General features: G+C 43.3%; 1 protein-coding gene across 1 annotated transcript in view; it reads left to right on the top strand.

The window, feature by feature from the left end:
* Nucleotides 1-21,342, top strand: part of kcnh5b (potassium voltage-gated channel, subfamily H (eag-related), member 5b) — a 236,730-nt gene that overhangs the window by 81,215 nt on the left and 134,173 nt on the right. The window contains exon 7 of the mRNA XM_067991044.1: nucleotides 2,286-2,715. Coding sequence (XP_067847145.1) covers nucleotides 2,286-2,715 — 430 coding nt within the window. The remainder of the gene's footprint in view (nucleotides 1-2,285; nucleotides 2,716-21,342) is intronic.

The raw sequence follows: 21,342 nt of genomic DNA, 5'->3' as shown, positions 1-21,342 counted from the left end.
ACCCTTCCTTTTTACTATTTATATGTTTATAAAAGACTTTTGGGTTCCCTTTTATGTTAGCTGCTAATCTATTCTCATACTCTCTTCCAGCTTCATAGAGATTCCAGTCACACCCATTGCCTGAGGAACTTTAATTAAGGAACAATAGGCAACTGAGTGTAAAGAACTTTGAAGTACTGTACAATTAAATGTGATGTTAACAGTGTGAGGCATGTGTTAGTGGATATGGATTCAGTTTCGATTGCTAATTTCCTAATGGTATTATTGTAGTTCCCAGAACTAGCTTCATGAGTTTTTGAGTTTTATCTCATGTTGATCAGAACTCCTGTATTCTTGCAATATTACAATATAAACCTAAAAAATAGTAATACAAAATACCCATATTGGCATGTCACTGCTTGGATGTTTATACCAGTATGAAACTTTTACGTTTTTACACTGATTTTGTCTTTATTTGGCTGGTATAGTACTATCTACAAAGGGTACAGTAGCCTGATGGTTATGGTACTGGACTAGCAAGTTGTGAAATTGAATTTGACAAACCTGGTGATATGTGGGCTGCTGATTTGTTGTAGAAAGCTCAGCTGAGTTAGTAACGTCCTTTAGGGATGGACTAACTCCCTGACCTGGTATGGCCTACATGTTACGCTACCAACACTATGTGGTTGATTCTTAATGTCCTCAGGGAAACCAGGGACGGACAATAAATACTACCTCACCAGTGTCACTCACCCACATCCGAAGAATGAATAAATCAATGCCAGGAGAGCTGAGTGTAAATATTCTTTTAACTGTCTGTTGACAATAGATCCACTCTCTTAGCTTATTTTAAAAGAATGAATTGAAAGCTCTATTCCAGTTCATACAGTGGATACAAATCTTTGGCTCAATTTTTAACTTGATTTCCTTTTGTCAGCTGTCACCTTACACTGGGATTACAAAGCAGCAGTATTTTTGACACTAATGCATTAGTAAAGTATGAGAATCAATACCGGAATTGATCCATTTCTTGATGTTGAGTGTTTGTAAACTTAATTTGAGTATCATTGCAGAATTATATGAAATGCTAGGAAGAATATTGAATCATAGAACCATAGAATATTACAGCACAGAAGGAGGCCACTCAGCTCATCATGCCTGCGCTGCTATCTGAAAGCCTATTTCCTTGCCCTTTCCACATACCTTTTTATTGCATGAAGTTCTACAACGCACAAGACACATTGGGACAGATTTTCCTGTGTTGTACATAGGCATAAATAATTGCCTGGGCAGAGAACATTGAGAAAAATTAGGTGGGGAGAACCACATGCCCATAACAGAACCTGCTGATTTTGTAGTCATTCAATTAATGGAGGGAAAATCGAACAGGCTCCGTTATGGGTGTACAATCCTTCCCATTCAATTTTCCTCTATGACTATGTGGAAATCTGCCCCGTACTTCATAGTTTAGTTGCATAATGAATGGAATTCTAGCCCCAAATAATAATGATTCACCATAGCAACAATAGCATATAAATATCTTTTTTTATTTGTTCATGGGATATGGGTGTTGCTGGCGAGGCCGGCATTTATTGCCCATCCCTAATTGCCCTCGAGAAGGTGGTGGTGAGCCGCCTTCTTGAACCGCTGCAGTCAGTGTGGTGAAGGTTCTCCCACAGTGCTGTTAGGAAGGGAGTTCCAGGATTTTGACCCAGCAACGATGAAGGAACGGCAATATATTTCCAAGTTGGGATGGTGTGTGACTTGGAGGGGGACGTGCAGGTGGTGTTGTTCCCATATACCTGCTGCTCTTGTCCTTCTAGGTGGTAGAGGTCGCGGGTTTGGGAGGTGCTGTCGAAGAAGCCTTGGCGAGTTGCTGCAGTGCATCCTGTGGATGGTACACACTGCAGCCACAGTGCGCTGGTGGTGAAGGGAGTGAATGTTTAGGGTGGTGGATGGGGTGCCAATCAAGCGGGCTGCATTGTCCTGGATGGTGTCAAGCTTCTTGAGTGTTGTTGGAGCTGCACTCATCCAGGCAAGTGGAGAGTATTCCATCACACTCCTGACTTGTGCCTTGTAGATGGTTCGAAAGGCTTTGGGGATCTGTGCTATAAGTAACATTTGAGATGTCTGTAGGTGGATCTTCCTCGCAACTTTTCATTATTTATGGAAAAATTGGGATACTTTCTGGTGCTATTATCTTGATTAGTTTGTTTCTACATAGTCTTGACAAGTCAACACAGCTCTCTCTCTTTGCTTTAGGTATCCTTTACAAAATAACATGATGCAATGTTTGTTGATTTCAGGGTATTAGCAGCTTGTTCAGTTCCCTGAAGGTTGTACGTCTTCTAAGACTTGGCCGTGTCGCCAGGAAGCTGGACCATTATCTCGAATATGGTGCTGCCGTGTTGGTACTCTTGGTCTGCGTTTTTGGCTTAGTGGCTCATTGGCTCGCCTGCATATGGTACAGTATCGGGGACTACGAGGTCATCGATGAAGTCACCAACAGAATAAAAACGGACAGTTGGCTCTATCAGCTGGGACTAAGTATTGGAACACCCTACCATTTTAATGCCAGTGGCACCGGACAGTGGGAAGGGGGACCCACAAAGGATTCATTGTATATATCTTCCCTTTACTTTACAATGACCAGCCTTACCACTATAGGATTTGGTAATATTGCTCCTACCACGGATGGTGAGAAGATATTTTCTGTGGCTATGATGATGGTTGGCTGTAAGTACATGCATTTTTTAATTACTATTATAAAAGGGTTACCAATTTTTTAAAAAAATTATCACATTCATTTTAAGATAAGGGTGTGGTATTATATTGCACACAGTATTAGTGAAATGCTGTTAAACAATTTTCTATTCTGCAACATCTTATTCTACCCAGCAGTTCTGAAAAAAACAATTTTGGTAAAATATATTAAAACATTTATTGTGATGATTAGAAGCAACATTATCAAACCATTAGTACCATATATATGTGGCTTGTCGTTACTGATATGCTTTACTTCTGAATAACCTATGAAAGCTTGTTTGCCGTTTGTCATATGGCTGTTACCATAGTGACCCTGAATTGCTAGGTAATAAGTGCTGTACAAGCTATTTTGGAAAACAGGGCTTATGGAGTTGCACATTTTTTTTTCTTTTGTATACTTTTTAAGCTATCATATATGGGTACAGGATCATCCATAGACAAAGCACTGAAATAATTTCAGAAGCTTTACTGGGTAAGTAGAAACTTGGTGACTAATATAAATATTAGGTTGAAGCAATTGAGTTGGAGATTTAATGGCTACTTATGGTGTTGCCTGATGAACATTTATGTTATCCTAAATCACATTTTAAAACAAATCTAATTTTAACTCCAAGGTTTATCTTAAAACTGACTTTTCTTAATGTCACCACTAGCGTCATTCCCCTGTTAAGAGCTTTGAATAATTAGTTATTACTCACCACCATGTTATGTCTGTGGCCAGGATTGGACGATTCTCCCAATTGATTCTGACATTTCTGTAAGGCCTCAGTAGCTGTTTCTCAGTTCACTGTTTCTCTTGGTCACAAAGGTCTCACCTACCTAGTGAACACTGAGGGTATCTTTGTAAATGCAGCACGCCCCATCTGCAGTATTGGTCTGGTCACCATAGACAGTGCTGTGAAATAATGGCCTGGAGTGGGTAGCGCTTACTGTCTTCTTGGTTGGATTTGAAGTAATGGCATGATTTTATCGGGGGGTGGTGGGGCGGAGGGGTGGAGGGGGGTGGAATTCCTGTCGGGAAACCCGAAAGAGCAGGTTTCCCGGACATCCTTACGATTTTGAAGTAAGGACGTCTTTTTTTTTGATGGTTTCCCGTCCGACAGGCTGGCCTCAGTCGGATGGGAGAAGAAGGAAGAGGACGTGTTCAGGTAAGTTTTAGACCGGGGTAGGGGAGCGGGGAAAGGTCAGTCATCAGGGGTCGCTGGGGTGGGGGATGGGGGTGTGGGGGTTTGGGGCTCAGTCACCGGAGGTGGGTCAGTCTTCGGGGAGGGGGGGGTCATTCTTCGGTGAGGGGGATCAGTCATCGGGGGGTTCAGTAATCGGGGGGGGCTCACTCATCGTATTGGGGGGGTTAGTCACGGGGGTCGGGGGTCATTGTGATAGTCGGAGATCGTGGAGGTTGGGGTCATCGCAGGGGTTGGAGATCGGAGAAGAGTCGGAGATCGTGGCGGGGCGGTGGAGGTCGATCGTGTTTGTAGGGTCACAGCAGGTAGACTTATTGGGCCTGGGGGAAGCACTCCTGCTCCTCCGGGCCCACAAGCTGAGCTATATAGGCACATACCTGCAGTTTCGGGCCTTCTTGCCTCCTCTCATGTGGCGTGATTCAGAAGGCCCGGGAATCCCGGCCCCCAGGGGTTAAAAACAAAAAACCTCCTTGAAAACTTTCACTAACTGACCTGCCTCCTGAAAGCAGGTTGGTCGCCCACCCCTCGTCCCACCTCCGTGAAAACTGGAAGTGGGCGGGTTGGGGGGCAGGTTTAAGATTTTAAAAAATTTTACTGCCCCCCCCCCCCCCCCCAGCCCCCAACCCACCCGTTTTTCCCATTTAAAATCATGCCCAATATTTCTGGACTGAGCTGGATCTCAGCTTTTGCTTTGAGTATCTATGATTGCTGTCGTATAGAAAAGTAGAGAGTACATCAGCATTGTAGATCTTAAACTTGATAGATGCTGAATTGACCATTCATAGCCATTCGAGTTAATCAGAAATAACTGCTGCGTTGGCTCTTGTGGTGTATCTCTCGTGAAAATTGTAAGAATGATAACAGGATTTTCCAGATGAAGCATCTCCAGTTGAATAGCTAATGAAAAAAATATAATTTGAAGATGTATCATTATTTTTGATTTCCTACACTGCTTTGAGGATAGGGATGTGAAAAGACTATTTAGCTTGTCCAGCTCAATCTATCATCCAAGCGCTGATTCTACACCTTATCTGACTCTTTACACCTTTTTACTATCCAAACCTCATATCTATACACTCTACATGACAATATCATTTTTTGTTTTAAGTTTATTTCCAGTGCTGTCTATAGTTGATCTGATGATAACAATCCTGATACAGATGCTGAGTGAAACATTGATTCTTGTAGATTTTGATACAAGTCTCAATCAATTGGAATTCTCTTTCAACCCAGATAACAGAATAGAATCTAGCTTGTAAAAAAGAAAGACTTGAATTTATATAGCACCTTTCACGACCACAGGATGTCCCAAACCGCTTTACAGCCAATGAAGTACATTTTTTTGAAGTGTAGGGTCACTGTTGTAATGTAGGAAACACAGCAGCCAAATTGCGCACAGCAAGGTCCCACAAACAGCAATGTGATACTGACCAGATAATCTGTTTTGTTAGTGATGTTGGTTGAGGGATAAATATTGGCAAGGACACCGGGGATAACTCCCCTGCTCTTCTTTGGAATAGTGTCATGGGATCTTTTACATTCACCTGAGAAGGCAGACAGGGCCTTGGTTTAACATCTCATCCAACAGACAGCACCTCTGATGGTGCAGCACTCCCTTGGTATTGCACTGGAGTGTCAGCCAGGATTTTGTGGTCAAGGCTCTGGAGTGGGACTTGAACCCATGACCTTCTGACTCAGAGGCGAGAGTGTTCCCAACTGAGCCATGACTGACACTATTGTAGTGTAGTGTGTCCTTATTTTACAATGGGAAAAGTCCATATTCAGTAATGCTGGAGCTCCACATCTACAAAAAAAATAATTGAGGTCTTTTTGAGCAGTCAAACCAAAGCTAATTATCCAGTGTGATCTTATATTTTCTGTGCAGGTGCTTGTGGTGCATTGTCTAGGTAAAAGATGCCATTGCTGAGGAATCTATGTCAACACAAAACCCTCCCTTGCCAAGGATGGTACTGCTTAGCTCAGTGCTTCTAAAGGCTGCTACACAAATGCATGTTAAAAAAAACTTAAGAGCACTCCATAAGTTACCATCATGACACTTCGAGCCCCACCATAATCTTATGACCTGTCTAAGTGGGATTACATTATCGTCATTTGGGTTCTTAATTATATGGGTGCTTTTTTTTATTTTACTGGGTTTTAATTTGAAAGAAGAAACTAACACTATGTCATTATGATGGTGCTAATAGAAAATTAGCAGAGTAATACTCCTCATTGTACAAACAATTCAACAGCATTTATTATAAAAGAAGTAAAGAAAGAAAGAACTTGCATTATATAGTGTCTCCGGACAGCCTAAAGCATTTCGCAACCAATAAGTTGTGTAATCATTGTTGTTTTGTAGGCAAATGTGGCAGCTAATTTGCACACCGCAAGACCCCATGAACATCAATGAGATAAATGACCAGCTAATCTGTTTTTTTGTAGTTGGTTGAGGGATAAATGTGGGCCAGGACAATTTCCCTGCTCTTCTTTGAATATGCCATGAGATCTTTTATGTCCATATGAACAGACAGATAGGGCTCAGTTTAATGTCTCATTCAAAAGACAATTCAGTACTCCCTCAGTACTGCACTAGATTATTAGCTTAGATTATGCACGCTACTTCCTGGAGTGGGGTTTGAACTCAAACCTTCTGACCCAGAGGTGAGAGAGCTACCACTGGTCAAAGCTGACACAACAGCTCATCCCCCGCTCCCCCCCACCACGACCTGCCACTGAATGCCTCCTGAAAAGATGGCATTTAAACCATTTTAGAATTTGCAGTGTTAAAATAGAATGTGCTGGATAAAATAATGACCTACTTACATATCTCTCTATGACTTATTTAGCTTGTTTATTATGATTCAGTGGCCATGGTTTCTAGATTTATTCCGTGATCTCCATGAGTGGGATTAATTGGCTATGGCGAATACTTGTGAAGAAAGTAAAATGCTTCTGCAAATAATTCTTTTAAAGAAATAGTATGCCCGAGGCAGAATTGTTCACAGCAGAACAGTTAATACAGCAATCTGTCAAAGGAACCAATAGATGTTTTAGAACAACTAAAGTCCTACGTTACAACAATGACTACACTTCAAAAGTACTTAGTTGGCTGTAAAGCGCTTTGGGACGTTATGAGGTCGTGAAAGCTGCTATATAAATGCACGCGTTTCTTTTCAAGTCACGTCTGTTATTTGCTTTCCAGGGTGCTAGTGAAGGGGGTGGAGGGAGAGAAATAAAGTGAAAGGCTCCACTGGAGCCACTCATTTTGATGGGCTGAAAGAACTATGCTAGTACACCACCTGCAGTTTTACCTCTATTTACATAGCAGTATGTTGTAGAACAGGTTCACTATTGCTACTGTCATAGTACTTGACCCAGACCAGCATAAAGGTAGTTGAGACTGGTTGGCTGCAGAGTAAATAGTGGTGGAGATAGGTTTGGCTGACTGAGGGGATTGAACTCGAGATTTGGCCGACTTGGCAGGAAGGGGACTGAGCTGGGAACTGGTGAATGCAGGTATACCTTGACTGAAGGCCAGACCAGGACCACACAGACTTGCAGGCCGAACCTGAAGATGGTGACAGAGATTCCTGGGAGTGAAATGGAAGCAGTTCTCCACGTTGGCCAACTTCAAAATGATTGGAGGGGATTGTGACCCCCCCCCCGCCCCCCAACTGACTCCGCCACTGAGAGTATCCTACCCTAAATTTAAGAAAGGCAGTAATACATTAGTTGATCTCCCATGGCGTTGCACATGACGAGTCAAGACCAAACGCAGTATTCATGTCAAGTAGGGTTGGAGAGTAGGGGGAATGCTTTGTGACCTGCGTTACCAGAGTAGATCTGGAGCGAAAAGGAAATGCAAAATGTTGGTTTCCATGAGGCAACAAATAAGGTATAAAACGAAAATATTTCGAATCAGGTATTAAGTGTCCTTATGTTTGTATTTTTAAGGCAGATGCAGAAAGAGGTTTTTGTGCAGAAAATCGTCCCCCCAAACTTTTGTTCTCCTTTTCTGTGGTCACACCACAGATAAAAATTACCGAGGGAGATAGTGAATGGGTGACCAACAGACAGAGGAAGAGTAGGAAGGCAGTGCAGGGGTCCCCTGCGGTCATCTCCCTCCAAAACAGGTATACCGTTTTGGATACTGTTGGGGGAGATGGCTCACCAGGGGAAGGTGGCAGTGGCCAGGTTCATGGCACCGTGGCTGGCTCTGCTGCACAGGAGGGCAGGAAAAAGAGTGGCAGAGCTATAGTGATAGGGGACTCGATTGTAAGGGGAATAGACAGGCGTTTCTGCGGACGCAACCGAGACTCCAGGATGGTATGTTGCCTCCCTGGTGCAAGGGTCAAGGATGTCTCGGAGCGGCTGCAGGACATTCTGGAGGGGGAGGGTGAACAGCCAGTTGTCGTGGTGCATATAGGCACCAACGATATAGGTAAAAAACAGGATGAGGTCCTACAAGCTGAATTTAGGGAGTTAGGAGTTAAACTAAAGAGTAGGACCTCAAAGGTAGTAATCTCAGGATTGCTACCAGTGCCACGGGCAAGTCAGAGTAGGAATGACAGGATAGCTAAGATGAATACGTGGCTTGAGAGATGGTGCAAGAGGGAGGGATTCAAATTCCTGGGCCATTGGAACCGGTTCTGGGGGAGGTGGGACCAGTACAAATTGGACGGTCTGCATCTGGGCAGGACTGGAACCAATGTCCTCGGGGGAGTGTTTGCCAGTGCTGTTGGGGAGGGTTTAAACTAATGTGGCAGGGGGATGGGAACCGATGCAGGAAGTCAGTGGGAAATAAAGTGGTGACAGAAACAAAAGGCAGTAAGGGAGAGTGTACAGAACATGACCGGACAGATGGTCTGAGAAAGCAGGGCAAAGACCAAGGGAAGACTAGATTAAACTGCATTTATTTCAATGCAAGAAGTTTGATGGGCAAGGCAGATGAACTCAGGGCATGGATGGCTACATGGGACTGGGATGTTATAGCTATTACTGAAACATGGCTAAGGGAGGGGCAGGACTGGCAGCTCAATGTTCCAGGGTACAGATGCTATAGGAAAGATAGAGCAGGAGGTAAGAGAGGAGGGGGAGTTGCGTTCTTGATTAGGGAGAACATCACGGCAGTAGTGAGAGGGGATATATCCGAGGGTTCGCCCACTGAGTCTATATGGGTAGAACTGAAAAATAAGAAGGGAGAGATCACTTTGATAGGATTGTACTACAGACCCCCAAATAGTCAACGGGAAATTGAGGAGCAAATATGTAAGGAGATTACAGACAGCTGCAAGAAAAATAGGGTGGTAATATTAGGGGACTTTAACTTTCCCAACATTGACTGGGACAGCCATAGCATTAGGGGCTTGGATGGAGAGAAATTTGTTGAGTGTATTCAGGAGGAATTTCTCATTCAGTATGTGGATGGCCCGACAAGAGAGGGGGCAAAACTTGACCTCCTCTTGGGAAATAAGGAAGGGCAGGTGACAGAAGTGTTAGTGAGGGATCACTTTGGGACCAGTGATCATAATTCCATTAGTTTTAAGATAGCTATGGAGAAGGATAGGTCTGGCCCAAAAGTTAAAATTCTAAATTGGGGAAAGGCCAATTTTGATGGTATTAGACAGGAACTTTCAGAAGTTGATTGGGAGAGTCTGTTGGCAGGCAAAGGGACGTCTGGTAATTGGGAGGCTTTCAAAAGTGTGTTAACCAGGGTTCAGGGTAAGCACATTCCTTAGAAAGTGAAGGGCAAGGCTGGTAGAAATAGGGAACCTTGGATGACTCGGGAGATTGAGGCACTAGTCAAAAAGAAGAAGGAGGCATATGACATGCATAGGCAGCTGGGATCAAGTGGATCCCTTGAAGAGTATAGAGATTGCCGGAGTAGAGTTAAGAGAGAAATCAGGAGGGAAAAAAGGGGATATGAGATTGCTTTGGCAGATCAGGCAAAGGTGAATCCAAAGAGCTTCTACAAATACATAAAGGGCAAAAGGGTAACTAGGGAGAGAGTAGGGCCTCTTAAGGATCAACAAGGTCATCTATGTGCGGAACCACAAGAGATGGGTGAGATCCTGAATGAATATTTCACATCGGTATTTACGGTTGAGAAAGGCATGGATGATAGGGGAAATAAATAGTGATGTCTTGAGGAGTGTACATATTACAGAGAGGGAGGTGCTGGAAGTCTTAACGCGCATCAAGGTAGATAAATCTCCGGGACCTGATGAAATGTATCCCAGGACGTTATGGGAGGTTAGGGAGGAAATTGCGGATCCCCTAGCAGAGATATTTGAATCATCCACCGCCACAGGTGAGGTGCCTGAAGATTGGAGGGTAACAAATGTTGTGCCTTTGTTTAAGAAGGGCGGCAGGGAAAAGCCTGGGAACTACAGACCAGTGAGCCTGACATCTGTAGTGGGTAAGTTGTTGGAGGGCATTCTGAGGGACAGGATCTACAGGCATTTGGAGAGGCAGGGACTAATTAGGAACAGTCAGCATGGTTTTGTGAGAGGAAAATCATGTCTCACGAATTTGATTGAGTTTTTTGAAGGGGTAACCAAGAAGATAGATGAGGGCTGTGCAGTAGACGTGGTCTACATGGACTTCAGCAAAGCATTTGACAAGGTACCGCATGGTAGGTTGTTACATAAGGTTAAATCTCATGGGATCCAAGGTGAGGTAGCCAATTGGATACAAAATTGGCTTGATGACAGAAGACAGAGGGTGGTTGTAGAGGGTTGTTTTTCAAACTGGATGCCTGTGTCCAGCGGTGTGCCTCAAGGATCGGTGCTGGGTCCGCTGTTATTTGTTATTTATATTAATGATTTGGATGAGAATTTAGGAGGCATGGTTAGTAAGTTTGCAGATGACACCAAGATTGGTGGCATTGTGGACAGTGAAGAAGGTTATCTGGGATTGCAACGGGATCTTGATAAATTGGGCCAGTGGGCCGATGAATGGCAGATGGAGTTTAATTTAGATAAATGTGAGGTGATGCATTTTGGTAGATCGAATCGGGCCAGGACCTACTCCGTTAATGGTAGGGCGTTGGGGAGAGTTATAGAACAAAGAGATCTAGGAGTACAGGTTCATAGATCCTTGAAAGTGGAGTCACAGGTGGATAGGGTGGTGAAGAAGGCATTCGGCATGCTTGGTTTCATTGGTCAGAACATTGAATGCAGGAGTTGGGATGTCTTGTTGAAGTTGTACAGGGCATTGGTGAGGCCACACTTGGAGTACTGTGTACAGTTCTGGTCACCCTATTATAGAAAGGATATTATTAAACTAGAAAGAGTGCAGAAAAGATTTACTAGGATGCTACCGGGACTTGATGGTTTGACTTACAGGGAGAGGTTAGACAGACTGGGACTTTTTTCCCTGGAGAGTAGGAGGTTAAGGGGTGATCTTATAGAAGTCTATAAAATAATGAGGGGCATAGATAAGGTAGATAGTCAAAATCTTTTCCCAAAGGTAGGGGAGTCTATAACGAGGGGGCACAGATTTAAGGTGAGAGGGGAGAGATACAAAAGGGTCCAGAGGGGCAATTTTTTCACTCAAAGGGTGGTGAGTGTGTGGAACGAGCTGCCAGAGGCAGTAGTAGAGGCGGGTACAATTTTGTCTTTTAAAAAGCATTTGGACAGTTACATGGGTAAGATGGGTATAGAGGGATATGGGCCAAGTGCAGGCAATTGGGACTAGCTTAGTGGTATAAACTGGGCGACAAGGACATGTTGGGCCGAAGGGCCTGTTTCCATGTTGTAACTTCTATGATTTTCTGCTTATACCAACATTACACTGGCTGCTTGTCATTTTAAAAACCTGGATCTGGTCATTTCTCAATCAAGAAACTGTAATTCTGCAATAAAGGCAAATAAGGTAGAGGACTGGATTAGCAGAGTGATAAGAATATATATCAAACTGAGGAATTCTAATCTGAATTGTCAAGAGCAAAAGTAAATTGTTCACTATGGTGAAAGGCTCAAATACCAGGGGTATCGAGGAAAAATTATGAGATTAAGAGGGAAGCTAAGCAGAACTAAGTGGGCAAGAAGGTGGCAGATGGCGTATAATGTGGGGAAATGTGAGGTTATTCACTTTGGGAGAAGAATAGAAAAACAGAATATTTTTTAAAATGGTGAGAAACTATTAAATGTTGGTGTCCAGAGAGACTTGAGTGTCCCGGTACATGAAACACAAAAAGTTATCATGCAGATACAGCGGGCAATTATGAAGGCAAATGGCATGTTGGCCTTTATTGCAAGGGGGTTGGAGTACAAGAGTAAGGAATTCTTAGTACAGTTGTACAGGGCTTTGGTGAGACCTCACCTGGAGTACTGCACACAGTTTTGGTCTCCTTATCTAAGGAAGGATATACTTGCCTTGGAGGTGGTGCAACAAAGGTTCACTAGATTAATTCCTGGGATGAGAGGGTTGTCCTATGAGGAGAGGTTGAGTAGAATGATCCCATACTCTCTGGAGTTTAGAAGACTGAGAGGTGATCTCACTGAAATATATAAGATTCTCAGGGGGCTTGACAGGATAGATGCTGAGAGGTTGTTTCCCCTGGCTGGAGAGTCTGGAACTAGAGGGCAAAGTTGCAGGATAAGGGGTCAGCCATTTATGACTGAGATGAGGAGGAATTTCTTCACTCAGAGGGTTGTGAATCTTTGGAATTCTCTACCCCAGAGGGCTGTGGATGCTGAGTCGTTGAGTATGTTCAAGGCTGAGATCGATAGATTTTTGGACTGTAGGGGAATCAAGGGATATGGGGATCAGCCAGGAAAGTGGAGTTGAGATAGAAGATCAGCCATGATCTTATTCAATGACAGAGCAGGCTCGAGGGGCCGTATGGCCTACTCCTGCTCCTATTTCTTATAACTTTTATCACACTAAGGATAATTGACTTGTTGTACAAGTTATCAGGCAAGGCCATTTGAGTGAATAGTATAAATGAATCAACAGGCAACTAGCTATATTTCTGGAAAGAAAAGAGATTAAAGGATATGACAAGAAGGGAGTAAATAGGGTTGAGATCAATTAAAAATGGATGTTCTGGATGGCCTAATAGCCTTTACCAATTTGTAAAAGTATCTTCTTTTCTCAAATGAAAACAAGTTGAGCTGTATAAACCACCTCATAATTTAGAGTTTAAGGTTCCAAAGTCGTCATAGTCACTTTTCCTACAAATCTCTCCGAATGAAACAATGCCCTTTTTTATCTCATGCTTTTTAACCAACAAATTAAACGTTACAAACAAATAAATTTGGCTATAGGCATAGTGCCAGAGGACTGGAGGACTGCTAATGTTGCACCGTTGTTCAAGGAGGGAGAAAGGGATAGACCAAGTAATTACAGGCCAGTCAGCCTAGCCTTGCTGGTGGGCAAATTATTGGCAAAAATTCTGAGGGACACTATTAATCGTCATTTAGAAAGGCATGGATTAATCAAGAACAGTCATCATGGATTTGTTAAGGAAAGGTCGTGTCTGACTAGCTTGATTTAATTTTTTGAGGAGGTAACAAGGAGGCGCATTCAATGTAGTCTACATGGATTTTAGCAAGGTCCCACATGGCAAACTGGACAGAAAAGTAAAAGCCCTTGTGATCCAAGGGAAAGTGGCAAGTTGGATTCAAAACTGGCACAGTGGCAGGAAGCAAAGGGTAATGGTCAACGGATGTTTTTGTGACTGGAAGGCTGTTTCCAGTGGGGTTCCGCAGGGCTCAGTACTAGGTCCCTTGCTTTTTGTGGTATATATTAATGATTTAGACTTGAAAGTAGGGGGCATGATTAAGAAGTTTGCAGATGATACAAAAATTGGCTGCGTGGTTGATAGTGAGGAAGGAAATCTGTAGACTGCAGGAAGATATCAATGGACTGGTCAGATGGACAGAAAAGTGGCAAATCCAGAGAAGTGTGAGGTAATGCATTTGGGGAGGGCAAACAAGGCAAGGGAATACACAGTAAATGGAAGGATACTGAGAGGTGTAGAGGAACAGAGGGACCTTGGAGTGCATGTCCACAGATCCCTGAAGGCAGCAGGACAGGTAGACAAGGTGGTTAAGAAGGCTTACAGGATACTTTCCTTTATCAGCCGAGGCATAGAATATAAGAGCAGGGAGGTTATGCTAGAACTGTCTAAAACACTAGTTAGGCCACAGCTAGAGTACTGTGTACAGTTCTGGTTACCACATTACAGGAAAGATGTGATTGAACTGGAGTGGAGATTTACAAGGATGTTGCCAGGACTGAAGAATTTTAGCTATGAAGAAAGATTGGATAGGCTAGGGTTGTTTTCTTTGGAACAGAAGAGGCTGAGGCGAGATTTAATTGAGGTATGCAAAATTATGAGGGGCCGAGGTAGAGAGGATAGGAAGGACCTTAGCAGAGAGATCAATAACCAGGGGGCATAGATTTAACTAATTGGTAGAAGGATTAGAGGGGAGTTGAGGACAAATGTTTTCATCCAGAGGGTGGTGGGAGTCTGGAAAGTGGGATTAGGCTGGATGGCTTTTTTTCAGCTGGCACAGACACAATGGGCCGAACGGCCTCCCTCTGTGCCGTAAATTTCTATGATTCTCTGAAATTTCATGTTGGAATTTGGGAACTGGCAAACATTTAGCAATGAATGGCCTAGGTATAAACAATATTTTTAAATTTTTAGAAAAGAGAAAAATTGTACACTTTTCACACTGGTTACACTGGTGTATATTCTCAATGCAACATTTACAGGAAGGAGCAGTGTGTATATTTGTACAGTAATTCAGTATGAAGGTTGGCTGTCCTAAATTGCAGATAATTCTAAATTTCACTGTGAAGAAAGGAGATCTGTTTTACAAGCTATAAGTACTTCCATATTGTATATCTTTATTCGAATTTGCAGCTAAACCTAGGCATTGGGATTTTTAAAATGGAAGTCATGTCTGCTGCTGCATTTGTTAAGAATTCCTTTGCCTGAATGCAATTTGGTCTCCACCTGCCTGTCTGGAACGGACTTTGATATTCAAAGAGGATGTCCCGCCTTTATATTATGACTTGTCTGTTTCCTTATCAAGTCAAAATTGATTTGATGAATTCTTCAGACACATATGGTCGCTTAAGACCAAGCTATTTGTATTGTCTAATAAGTGTTATAAGATGTAAAACCCACACAACTGATCAAATTGATTAATATTGAACACCATGTTGCTGCTTATCTATATTGTACAGACCATTGCATTTGCCATTATTTCCAGGCCTCTGAAATGCTAAATATCCTTGCAATTGGTGCCTGCTGCCTGTTCGCAAATGATCAAGCCTTTAACTACACTAGCAGGTGTCCTACAAGACTCATCTATGACAGCAATTTTTCTTCGCCGTGGAAGTGTGAGAATTGCTTGAATCAGGTACCCAGGAAGCAACTGTGGAGTCCATGAGTGTCAGATTGGCTCAGTTGGTAGCACTTTCGCCTCTGTGTCAGAAGGTTAAGTAGTGAAACTCCACTCCCAGACTTGAGCACATAGCCTAGGCCGACATTTCAGTGAAGTAGAGAGGGAGTGCTGCTTTCAGATGAGATATTAAACCAAAGCCATGTCCTCCTTTTCAGCTGGATGAACTATTTGAATAAAAAAATGGAGTTCTCCTGGTGTGCTGGCCAACATTCTTCCCTTAACCAACACCATCAAAAAAAATTAAATGTTCATTCATCTCCCTCGTTGTGCTGTTTTTGCCGACATAACAATAATGACTACAATTGGTTAATAGGATGTGAAGCTCTTTTAGGCATTTTGAGGATGTGATAAAGCACAATATAAATCCAAATTCGTTCTTTCTTTCTTGAAACCTGACTTGAATGACAATTCTGTATTCAGGAGCATTTTAGGCTCAGAATAAATATGACAAGCTTTCACTATTGCTTTACTTTATCTAGTTTACTGGATCAAGGCGCTTATCTATGCTAGGTAATCTGCTGATAGCTTTCACCTTCGTTTTTCCCCCAAGCAGGGAAATTTATCATATGTAGAACTAAGGGATAAAAAATCAGTTTCTGCACTCATGACGCACACCAGATAGGCATATCTGAACTTTTGTGCACTGCCACTCCATGTCTACCTTGCTGTTCGGTCCTTCTGCACCAAGTTACCCAGCTCAGTCATAGCCTCCCTGGTGAAGCTAAACCTGCGAAGGTATTGCTTCTGTTTAGAATAATTCTATCAGGTAAGATAGGTTCATTTGGCTGAATACCTGGAATTAGGAATATCATTTTTTTGTATTCGTTCATGGGATGTGGGCATCACTGGCAAGGCCAGCATTTATTGCCCATCCCTAATTGCCCTTGAGAAGGTGGTGGTGAGCCGCCGCCTTGAACCGCTGCAGTCCCTGTGGTGAAGGTTCTCCCACAGTGCTGTTAGGAAGGGAGTTCCAGGATTTTGACCCAGCGACGATGAAGGAACGGCGATATATTTCCAAGTCGGGATGGTGTGTGACTTGGAGGGGAACGTGCAGGTGGTGTTGTTCCCATGTGCCTGCTGCCCTTGTCCTTCTAGGTGGTAGAGGTCGTGGGTTTGGAAGGTGCTGTCGAAGAAGCCTTGGCGAGTTGCTGCAGTGCATCCTGTGAATGGTACACACTGCAGCCACTGTGTGCCGGTGGTGGAGGGAGTGAATGTTTAGGGTGGTGGATGGGGTGCCAATCAAGTGGGCTGCTTTGTCCTGGATGGGTGTCGAGCTTCATGAGTGTTGTTGGAGCTGCACTCATCCAGGCAAGTGGAGAGTATTCCATCACACTCCTGACTTGTGCCTTGTAGATGGTGGAAAGGCTTTGGGGAGTCAGGAGGTGAGTAACTCGCCGCAGAATACCCAGCCTCTGACCTGCTCTTGTAGCCACAGTATTTATGTGGCTGGTCCAGTTAGGTTTCTGGTCAATGGTGACCGCCAGGATGTTGATGGTGGGGGATTCGGCGATGGTAATGCCGTTGAATGTCAAGGGGAGGTGGTTAGACTCTCTCTTGTTGGAGATGGTCATTGCCTGGCACTTGTCTGGCACTTGTCTGGCACAAATGTTACTGGCCACTTATCAGCCCAAGCCTGGATGTTGTCCAGGTCTTGCTGCATGCGGGCTCGGACTGCTTCATTATCTGAGGGGTTGCGAATGGAACTGAATACTGTGCAATCATCAGCGAACATCCACATTTCTGACCTTATGATGGAGGGAAGGTCATTGATGAAGCAGCTGAAGATGGTTGGGCCAAGGACACTGCCCTGAGGAATTCCTGCAGCAATGTCCTGGGACTGAGATGATAGGCCTCTAACAACCACTACCATCTTCCTTTGTGCTAGGTATGACTCCAGCCACTGGAGAGTTTTCCCCCTGATTCCCATTGACTTCTAATTTACTAGGGCTCCTTGATGCCACATGGGTCAAATGCTGCCTTGATGTCAAGCGCAGACACTCTCACCTCACCTCTGGAATTCAGCTCTTTTGTCCATGTTTGGACCAAGGCTGTAATGAGGTCTGTAGTCAAGTGGTCCTGGTGGAACCCAAACTGAGCATCGGTGAGCAGGTTATTGGTGAGTAAGTGCCGCTTGATAGCACTGTCAACGACACCTTCCATCACTTTGCTGATGATTGAGAGTAGGCTGATGGGGCGGTAATTGGCCGGATTGGATTTGTCCTGCTTTTTGTGGACAGGACATACATGGGCAATTTTCCACATTGTCGGGTAGATGCCAGTGTTGTAGCCGTACTGGAACAGTTTGGCTGGAGGCGTGGTTATTTCTGGAGCACAAGTCTTCAGCACTACAGCCAGGATGCTGTCGGGGCCCATAGCCTTTGCTGTATCCAGTGCACTCAGCTGTTTCTTGATATCACGTGGAGTGAATCGAATTGGCTGAAGACTGGCTTCTGCGATGGTGGGGATATTGGGAGGATGTGGCGATGCCGGTGATGGACTGGGGTGGACAAATGTAAGGAATCTTACAACACCAGGTTATAGTCCAACAGTTTTATTTGAAATTCACAAGCTTTCGGAGGCATTCTCCTTCGTCAGATGAGTGTGGGATTCCATGAAGGTTACCGCATATATAGTCAGAGAACAATGCCTGGTGATTACAGATAATCTTTCCAACCGTCCATTGTCAAGGCAATCACGGTGAGTTTGATGGTGGGATGGAACTTGTTGATGTTATCGTGTAGTCTCTTCAGTGATTCTTCGCCGTGGGTCCATAGGAAGAAAATGTCGTTGATGTATCTGGTGTATAGCGTTGGTTGGAGGTCCTGTGCAGTGAAGAAGTCATGCTCGAACTTGTGCATGAAAATGTTGGCGTATTGGGGTGCGAATTTGGTCCCCATGGCTGTTCCGTGAGGTCGGCCTCAACCGGGATCTTGGGTTTATGTCACGCTACAAGTAACCCCACCAGTGAAAAAAGAGTTATCTGTTTTTAATACAACTGGTCATTCTCTCTCTTTCTCTTCCTTTCGGATGTTTCTCTCTCTCTCTCTGTGTCTTTGGGTTCTGACCGTTTGTATATTCAGTAGTCCTGTATGTAATGTCTCTCTGTCTGAACATTATTCGACTCCTTTGATTGCCTTGACAATGGACGGTTGGAAAGATTATCTGTAATCACCAGGCATTGTTCTCTGACTATATATGCGGTAACCTTCATGGAATCCCACACTCATCTGACGAAGGAGAATGCCTCCGAAAGCTTGTGAATTTCAAATAAAACTGTTGGACTATAACCTGGTGTTGTAAGATTCCTTATATTGGGAGGAGGCAGAGATGGATCATCCACTCGGCATTTCTGGCTGAAGATGGTTGCAAACACTTCAGCCTTGTCTTTTGCACTGGTACTGACTGGAGTGGAGAGACCTATTAGCTCACAGTGATTTTATTGTTTTAAAAAAATACAAAATACACAAATTTCCTGATGTTAGCATTTGGTGCTATATTAGGGATTCTGTCCCTTGAAACAATGTGCTCTTTTATGGTACCATTTTGGCTATAACTATCAATGTCAGCTATGCCCAGTGGTAGCACTCTCAACATAAAGTGTGTGGGTTCAATGTACATTCTAGGTCTTGAGCACATAATCTAGGATGGATTTAAGCAGATAATGTCCTTTATATCAGCCATTAAACCTGTTACAGTGGATGTTAATCATAGAAATTTACAGCACACAAAGAGGCCATACGGCCAATCGTGTCTGTGCTGGCCAAAAAAGAGCCATCCAGCCTAATCCCATTTTCCAGCTCTTGGTCCGTAGCCTTGTAGACTGCGGCACTTCACATGCATAACCAAGTACTTTTTAAATACGATGAGGGTTTCTGCCTCTACCACCCTTTCAGGCAGTGGGTTCCAGACCCCCACCACTCTCTGGGTGAACACATTTCTCCTCAGCTCCCCACTAATCCTTCTACCAATTACTTTAAATCCATGCCCCCTGGTTATTGACCTCTCTGCTAAGAGAAATAGGTCCTTCCTATCACTCTATCTAGGCCCCTCATAATTTTATACACCTCAATTAAATCTCCCCTCAGCCTCCTCTGTTCCAAGGAAAACAACCCCAACCTATTTAATCTTTCCTCAGAGCTAAAATTCTCCAGTCCTGGCAACATCCTTGTAAATCTCCTCTGTACCCTCTCTAGTGCGATCACATCTTTCCTGTAATGTGGTGACCAGAACTGTACGCAGTACTCAAGCTGTGGCCTAACCAATGTTTTATACAGTTCTAGCATAACCTCCCTGCTCTTATATTCTGTGCCTTGGCTAATGAAGGAAAATATCCCGTAAGCCTTCTTAACCACCTGTCCTGCGACCTGTTTGCCCTCCCCAAATGCATTACCTCACACTAATGATTCCATGCACTGTTTGAAGATGGGCTGGGAGCTCTCCCAGTGTCCAGGCTAACATTCTTCCCTCCACCAATACCACCAAAAATGGATTAACTGGTCATTCATATCATTGCTGTTTGTAGGATCTTGCTATGCACAAAAATGACTACCACATTTGCCTGCATAATGACTGCACTTCAAAAATAATTCACTAGGTGTGAAGTGCTTTGGGGCATCCTCAGAAGGTGCCATAAAACTGCTTTTTTTTAAACAGTGTTTTTTTTCTACTCTTTCAGCTTTAAATTGATCACCACAATTTTTTTTGCAGTTGAAACATTAACAGATTAAATGAAGCATTTTGCCAATCGTGAGTCCTGCAGCTGATGACTTAGCCACATTAGATTATTTCACAACTTAAGTCTGCTATTATGTGGAGCGTCTGCCATTGCATTTAAACTACTTCTAAATAACACAGCTGATTTATGTACAGTAAACAACCTTTTTAAAACAACCTTCACATACAATGCCTCTCTCAATACAGGAATATTTTCTGTCGGTTCCCAAAAATAGTGTTATATTGAGGAGTTCCTATATTTTTAAGGGTAAATTTTGTGCTTCTGCACTTCAGGAATGGAGCCTTACCTGCTGGAAGTATATATTGCCCTTGGTATTCCATTCTCTGGGAGTTAGATGCACAAAAGGACTTTGGGGGTCTGGGTACATTAGATGTTAAAAATTAATTTGTAGGTGCAAGAGCAATCAAAAAGAGGTAGAGAGTATAAAGGCAAGGAAGAATTATAGCAGTTATACAGAGCACTGGTCAGACTTCGATTACAGTTCAATTTTTGGCAGCAATCTTAGGAAAGATCTTCTGTCTTTGCAAGAGTATAGCATGAATCACCAGGATGATACATGGAATGAAAGGACTTATCCATGATGAAAGACTGGCTAAAGTTGCATTATATTGTCTGGAGATGAGGAGGTGAAGGGGTGAGCTGATTGAGGTGATAAAAATTATGGGGAATTGACAGGAAATAAAGAGTTTACCCTCCATATGAGCAAATAGTCCTAATCACATTTACCCATTTGACTCTTTTGTTTAGTAGGGGAATCCAGAATAAAAGGACACAGTGCTAGAATTCAAACAAAACTGGTTAAAGACGGTTTAATTGACAGTGGTGTTGAAAGGGTTGAAGTTTTGCTACACCTAGGCCCATGGTCCTCAATGATTCCGTGGCAGCAGAATTGTTGTCCTGGAGCCAAATTGACCTTTTGCCTTTTTTTTTAATACAGGCTTTAAAGTTTTGGTACAGTTCCTGCCCTAAAAAAGTTGCATAAAATGGAAGGCACATTTCCAAGAACTCTTCAGGTTAGGGAACATCACATGATGCTAATCAGGCAGTTTGGCACAAATCTTAACATAGAGCCCCTGGAAACGTACAAGAAGGTCCACAAGATACAAAGTGTACTACTCTTCCACTGCAGAGCACTTAAAGTGAGCACTATGGATAACCTGGCGCTTCTAACTCTGCAAGAGCACTTTGCTGCTTTCTTTTGCTCTGTTGTTAAAGGTTAGTTTAAAAAAAACATTATTTTAAGTTTAGT

The sequence above is a fragment of the Heptranchias perlo genome, chromosome 10, assembly GCF_035084215.1.
Source record: "Heptranchias perlo isolate sHepPer1 chromosome 10, sHepPer1.hap1, whole genome shotgun sequence".
NCBI lineage: Eukaryota > Metazoa > Chordata > Chondrichthyes > Hexanchiformes > Hexanchidae > Heptranchias > Heptranchias perlo.
Note: the sequence above shows the minus strand (reverse complement) of the source record. Positions and strands in the feature narration are given on the sequence as shown.